Here is a 7,500-nt window from a genome sequence, read left to right as displayed (position 1 = left end):
GATTTGCTTGGAATTCTGGTAGGACGGCGCGCCAAGTTTGATACAGCCCGCCTGATGGAGGCTGGCTTTGGAGGAGGAATGGGCTTCACTGCTGCTGTTCTAGGGGTTGTGGACTTTGGAATCCTGGAGGCGGTCGGTGTGTCAGTCTGAGTGTGGGTGGACTGGTTAGGAAGAACCAAACGAGGAACTAATGGTAGATGGCCAGGGGCCGACAAAGGCCTGTCAAGGAGAAAAAAAAAAAAGGATTTAGTGTTAAGATTGAAGGTTAGAAATATTGTTTTACCTATTTCTGTATATTTATGTAAGGTGTGTCCCTGTATAGTTTTTTTGGGGAACAAAACTCGGAGCAATTTATCTTTCGCCTGCTGTTTTGAAACTTACCTCTTGTCTTCCTCCCAGTAAACATAATTTGATTTCCGATTCCCCAGAATATTTTTCATGTAAATAATTAAGAAATAGGTAATATATTTACTTACATCAACATAATAATGGCTTCTAATGTTGAGGCATAATAAAAGATAATCACTTTACTTTCATGACAGGTAATTCTACGTTTGTTTAAAGAATTATTATTTTTGGTTACTATAATCAAATTCAAATGACTCTCAGGAAAAAAAAAAAACTTTTAAAAGACGCACAATTATGGAAATTCCGTGTTTCATTTCGAACCCATTCCAGACAAGGTTCAATGAACTCAAATTAATGTTGCATAAAACACGAGTGGAAAGTAGGAGTGCAAAATAATGGTCATAAAATGACAATTTGGTTTTATTTTCCCGTGTGAGGTTTAATTAAGTGGCTTCGGTTACACCGAAAAGAAATCTCAGTCGTTTAACTTTTGATTTTAAAAGTGTAGTTCGTTAATCATAACATTTCCTAAATGTTCTTGAGAAATGTTGAAACTGCTCTTATGATGAACTATTGTTGACTCAGTAATTATATGGCTAACTCCAAAGTATGTATTTTTGAGTTTCTATGCAGATAGCTGAACTATTAGCACACCGAAGAAATGACAAATCCATTATCCGATGGTAAAATTTAGTAGCTAGTAGATTTTGTTCAGTATTTGTGTATGCTAGTATACAAAATCACACATTTTATATATATATATATATATGTATATATATATATATATATATATATATATATATATATATATATTGCAAATCTTTTCATATCAATCTAGCTATTAATTTATGATCAGTTTCTTCTATTCCGTTGTGTAATTTCCTTCCTTCATCAGCTAATCTGAAAATGAAAACTTAATTCATTCAGGTAAATTTACGGAAGCTTTAATCTTCAATAAAACCCTGCACATTCCCAGGACACATTCCCAGGACACTTTCAGCCCAGAAATGATATCACAGTAGGAAGAGTCAACATCAACTTGAAATAAAAGAAGAGAAAGTAATAGACATCGAACGAATACAGCATGAAATTCCATGACGAACATTGATAATGATGTTCTCGCAGTCTCTGAATAGCAGGCGATTCCATTATGATTGTTGGACAATTGCCCATTGTTATAAGCTATGGGAGATAGATTACCATCTCTATCTCTCATATGCTTATAACAATGGGAAGTTTCACGTTGATGTTGGCTCTATCTACTGTAATATAAATTAGGTGCCAAAAGTGTCCTGGAAAATGTACAGGGTTTTATTGAAGATTAAAGCTTCCGTAAATTTACCTGAATGAATTTAGTGTTTTCATTTTCAGATTAGATGCTGAAGGAAATATTATATAACAGAATAGAAGAAACTAATCATAAATCAATAGTTAGATTTGCAATATATATATATATATATATATATATATATTGTGTGCGTGTATACACGAACACACACACACACACATATATATATATATATATATATATATTGATATATATATATATATATATATATATATATATATATATATATATTGATATTTTGTCTGCGTGTATACGCACACATATATGTATACATGAATATATATATATATATATATATATATATATATATCTGTATATATATGTATATTTATTTATTGTCTGCGTGTATACACACACATATATATATATATATATATATATATATATATATATATATATATATATATGTGTGTGTGTGTGTGTGTGTGTGTGTAATGTGTGCGTTTTTGTACACTTTACCATACACACAAATACTGAATAAATGAGAGGGACTATTTCTTTACATGATAGAGTTTTAGATCTTCGGACTTTCGTATAACTTTTGTTGTGGATTTTAAAGTGAGGCTTTTCCAGGTTGTAGTCTTGGTGCTAGTAGTTTTATATAATGAAGTATTTTCTGGCGTTTATAAGGTTCGTAACAGTTCAAGTAGAGAAAAAAATGCTCGAAAGCACACGATTGTGGGAACTTGGGGGAAAATATAAGTGTATGTGAACATATGAAATTTATTATCGTATGAATATGTGGATTAGTATTCACAAAAGCAACATATACTGAGGAAAACTGAACGATTTAGTGGAAAATTACATTTCGTAGTTGTATTCCGTTAGTTTCTTGGTTAGGCTATCTCCCTTGTAAGTTAATTCAGCGTTTGTTAATTGACACGAATATATGAAATACATTTCAAGTGATTCTTGAGATTGTAATAGAAAGATTCAATGAATGTGTTACCAATGTCGTTACCTTTTCAAGAAGTTCAATCGACCTCGCTCAGGATAAAATTCAGTATAAAAGTATTTTGTTTTTTTACCTGTGTCTTGGAGATGTGTATATCAGTTGAGGAAAAGAATGGATATTTCCATGAATAGTAAGTTTGATATTAAATATTAGCTTCTTTCTTAACTTAGCTTACAAATAAAAGTTTTATAAAGTATTCCAAATTAGCTTTTTCTCGTAGCCAAAGAAAAAATAAATCTGTTTTTTCAAAGAATGTAATCGAAAAGATTTTGAAATAAATATTCATCATAAAATGAAATTTAATGGTTCCAAATATAATGGACATAACTGAAAAGCCTCTTCATCTTACCTGGGGAGTTTTGTTGCGTCAGCGGCAGGAGGACTGGACACCGTTGGGTGGAGAGTGAGAGTGGACCCCCGCGGAGAGGAAGTGTTGGAGTACCCACTGTCAGACCTGTCGGGAGTGATGGTGGTGGGCCCTTGTCATACATTTGGCACTGTTCTACATCAGTGACACTACACGTCTTACATTAGATTTCATGGGGTTAGGGTAAGTTTTATCAGATCTGTCAGGAATATGAAAATTCTGCTGTTTAATAGTAAATGCATTCACTGTTAGGGGTTATCATATGGGAGGGTTTTAGTCTGCTAAGGAACAAGTGCACACATGGGGTGTTCATTTAAATGTCTGGGGAGGGAGGAAGAAACTAACTGCAGTTGCTCTAGAAGTTTCAATATTAAGCACGTACAATGCGTAAGTAAAGATACGCTATGTAGTTGCCGAATGATTTTACAAAAGGAAAAATATATATCAAGTGAAAATAGCTTTTGGAAATGTCCTAGTACTTTAAATTGTAAGAGAATTGAGTTTAAAAGTGCACGTCATTCAAATGACTAGGAGGAGACATGCTTTGTTATTGTTAAGGAAACCATGCTTTTTAAGTAAAGAGCTAATACTAGTTTGTAAATTTTAAAGCGGTACAATCAAGAGATTGTTATAATGCACATCATTACGCGATTAATTGTATGGGTGAAAGTAGGGCACTTTAGCATTACTTACAGCAAATACACTCCTATATAACTGGAATTACACACATGTATACATGCATACACACTATATATATACATACTGTATATATATATATATATATATATATATATATATATATATATATATATATAGGTATATATATATGTATATATTTATTTATATATATATATATATATATATATATATATATATATATATATATATATATATATATATATATGAGAAACCCTAAATCTAAATGTTCGAGAGTTTTCGCACGTCCTTGTTTACTGATTTTATTGGGAAGGGAATTTATTCATTTGATTCGTATTTATATTTGCTTCATTCTGTAATATACATTTAAAGTAGGGAGCATTTCACTACCAAATAGTTTTTGAAACTGATTTTTTTTAGCTTGATTCTACATGTAATATTTGTAGTAAATTTTCCTTTTTTTTTATATATAGTAAGGGCAGGTAGAAGGCAGTAGCAATGATTTAATATATAGTCCTTATTAGTCAGACTTTTAATTTTACTTAAAATGCTATTTGAACATTAAATTTTTCTTTGGTAAGAAGAGTCTAAAGTAAAAAAAAAAATATATAATTATTGCAGGTGAGAAATAAAAATTTTGCAATGAGAGAAAATGCAGTTTTACTTTGATAAGAAATATAATTACATTTCTGGATGTGTAGGGATTTCATAAATTTCTGTACAATTCAACAGCAATCTGAGGAGACTTCTGGAACTTTACAATATGAAGGTAACATCCCATTGTGACAAAATGAATGTTTACCAGATGGCATAGTAATGTTAATAATCAATAATCTCCTTTGGATAATTTTATACTGTAAAATGCTGTAAACAAGACATTAGAATAAGAATCCCAATAGTCTTATAATTAAGAGAAAAACCTATTTTGCGGTAGTCAGATGTCTCCTTAACCTGCCGTGCGCAATGTACTATGTACTAAAATTTAAGAATCCAATAGTAGTCCATTAGTATAATAATTAAATCGGCTCTTTTATTCTGAATTCATTTTCAAGCAAGCTACATCTAGAAATTAAATTCATAATTGACACTTTTCATACATAGGCTGGAGTGAAATTAGGGCACCTTCCGACATTAGTTGACAGGACTTGAAAAAAAAAAAAAAAATCCAAGAGGTAATGTCAACTTTGATTTTCTTGAGTAATGCTATTATTTTCTTTTCAGTGATTATTGCTGTCTCATTAGGCTTAGTTTGCCTGATTTTAGGAAAAACTTTTTTTTTATCTTTTATTGATTGCCAATCGTGTATCAAGTTTTTTTTGTAGAGTTACCAAAAATTAATTTTGAAATATAATTTCCTATTATTACTTTTTAGTTCTTGTTTGATTATTGTACCGTTGTTTCTTTGGATGTTCAGTTGAATTACTTTGATTACGAAATTATCACACCGGCACATGGTGCATTCGAGAAGATAGTTTGTTTGGGTTTCTGTAAATACTGCATTGATATCTCAAGTCAAGCTGCAAAAGAAATTTCTTCATCAATGATATCTCCCAGAAGTTGCTTCTATATTTCATAGAAAAGGGAGTGACGAGACAAGAAAATGATTAATCTGTGATAAAATCGTTAAATTATCCATTTGATGATGACACTCTCGAAGTGACGTGTAAAGGCAAGGAAAGTGTACCGTATTTTCTCCCCGAAGAAGCATCTTGTGAATGTATTTACTGTGATGAACGAATGACAGCGCAATTCTATTTTTATCAGAAATGCTGTAGACATCTGCTCCCTGAGACTGAGAGGTTATAGTTACGCAATTGAAAAGCGTTTGCACAAATTGACCTAAATTTCATAAGGAATTCGTGAGTAAAACCTATCCGCTTTTAGAACGTTCAGTCACAAAGGCCGACTTGCTGTTGGGGTTTGTATTTATTGACTTTGATGGAAACAATTCTGACAAATTTTTGAAGCATGCGTGTATAGAATAATGAGCTGAGCTTCAAGAGAGGCATTATTACATTATTTGAAATCTCTCTCTCTCTCTCTCTCTCTCTCTCTCTCTCTCTCTCTCTCTCTCTCTCTCTCTCTCAGGGAGGATCCGAAATTAATTGTTCATCTTAACTGCTGCACACGTAACGTTTCAACCCCACATGATATTTAAAATTTTGGGGAACAATACGCATAAGTTGAAAAATCAATTGAACCCTATGGCCCATCAAAGAATAAAATTCAGCCAATGGTAGTGTTAAGTTCTTGTTATTACAACTACTGAATACTACTTAATTTGTTCTTGTTATTTTTTCATTATAGGCAGGACAATAAATTTTTTTAAAAGGAGTAATTTTTAAGACGCATGTCGGTTACGATCGAGTAGGCCAAGTCCAGAGGTCTAATCAGTGTTCTTGAGATACTACCGCTAGAGAGTTATGGGGTCCTTTGGCAGGCCAGACAGTACTACATTGGATTCTTCTCTCTGGTTACGGTTCACTTTCCCTTTGCCTACACATAAACAGAATAGTCTTGCCTATTCTCTATAGATTCTTCTCTGTCCTCATACAACTGACAACAATGAGATTACCAAACATTTCTTCTTCACCCAAGGAGTTAACTACTGCTCTGTAATTGTTCAGGGGCTACTCTCCTCTTTAGCTATGGGAAGCAGCTCTTTTAGAAGGACACTCCAAAATCATCCTGATCATAGCTATTTTTTTTCTGTTTAACATGACATTAAATTTTTATCCCGAGTGATAATGTTCAACATTATTTACTACCCATGTTCTAGGTTCAATGTTTTGGCCAACATTAGAATAGACAAGGACCAATTCTCTCTCTCTCTCTCTCTCTCTCTCTCTCTCTCTCTCTCTCTCTCTCTCTCAGTAAATAAGCTTACTAATGAATAAAGCTCCGGAGGGGTTTTATGCTTTGCCGTGGTATACTGTATGCATTATTAAACGGTTTTTTGCAGTGTTTTTGCTTACCCTAGCTGCACTTGCTTTATATTTCTCTACTTTATCTCATTTCGCACTTTTTTGTTTTCAATTTTCTCTCCAGCTTCTTCTAACTTGAGCTTTATAGTGCAATGGCGGGTTTTCCCTACAGTTACGCTAGGGTGCTCAAGAGACTCAGTGTCTCCATCGTGTGGCTATAAAGCCCAAAATAATAGTTCCAATCCAAATCCATTACAATGTATGAGGGAAAGCTAGACAGCACTCAATTATTAAAGAAAAATTCACCGTGATATTAAGTAAAATATTTATGGTGTTTTTTAAGACTTATTATTATTATTATTATTATTATTATTATTATTATTATTATTATTATTATTATTATTATTATTATTATCATGAGCTTTACCTTCAAGGTTTCAGTAAGCATTTATGGAGTGAGCTTTCTAGGTCCGCCTACCCGGGAGTGTTCCATGGCTTTGTGTGCCGATGTCTTGCTTTTTTTAAAGGTCAATAAAAAAAGTATTGACAAGACCCATCGCTGTTTAATTTACCTGATCGAACAACCAGTATATTAGCGAATAAGTGGCTGCCTTCCATAGCACTACTACTACTACTAGTAGTAGTAGTAGTAAATTTTTTATGTTGGATTTTACGATGTCTAACATTGTACTTAATTCTTTATTTGTTGAAAACTTTGTAAAAGTGGAAAGTGGTTATAAAGAAATAGAATATTTTCTTTTGTACTTGGTTCGTGATGTAGGACTTACCCACACTAAAAATGTAATTTTTTTCCGAAAAGTTTACTATATTCTCTTACATGCCAATAATGATATTGTAGGTCATCGACGTCCGTCTGAGAGTTTCAGAGAAGGTTTAATAT

The 7,500-nt window shown here is 32.5% G+C and overlaps 1 protein-coding gene across 5 annotated transcripts in view; it reads right to left on the bottom strand.

Annotated features, from left to right (window-relative positions):
- The window catches only part of LOC137616396 (mucin-17-like), a 436,827-nt gene that overhangs the window by 109,541 nt on the left and 319,786 nt on the right, over window positions 1-7,500 (bottom strand). For all 5 annotated transcript variants that reach the window (XM_068346103.1, XM_068346106.1, XM_068346107.1 and 2 more), the window contains exons 7-8: window positions 3,001-3,105; window positions 1-219 (exon numbers count right to left, since the gene is read on the bottom strand). The exon at window positions 1-219 is cut by the window's left edge and continues 3 nt beyond it. In XM_068346103.1, the coding sequence (XP_068202204.1) occupies window positions 1-219; window positions 3,001-3,105 (324 nt within the window). The remainder of the gene's footprint in view (window positions 220-3,000; window positions 3,106-7,500) is intronic.

The sequence above is a fragment of the Palaemon carinicauda genome, chromosome 22 (genome assembly GCF_036898095.1).
Source record: "Palaemon carinicauda isolate YSFRI2023 chromosome 22, ASM3689809v2, whole genome shotgun sequence".
NCBI classification, from domain to species: domain Eukaryota; kingdom Metazoa; phylum Arthropoda; class Malacostraca; order Decapoda; family Palaemonidae; genus Palaemon; species Palaemon carinicauda.
The sequence above is the reverse complement of the archived record's forward strand: the minus strand, read 5'-3'. Positions and strand labels throughout refer to the sequence as shown.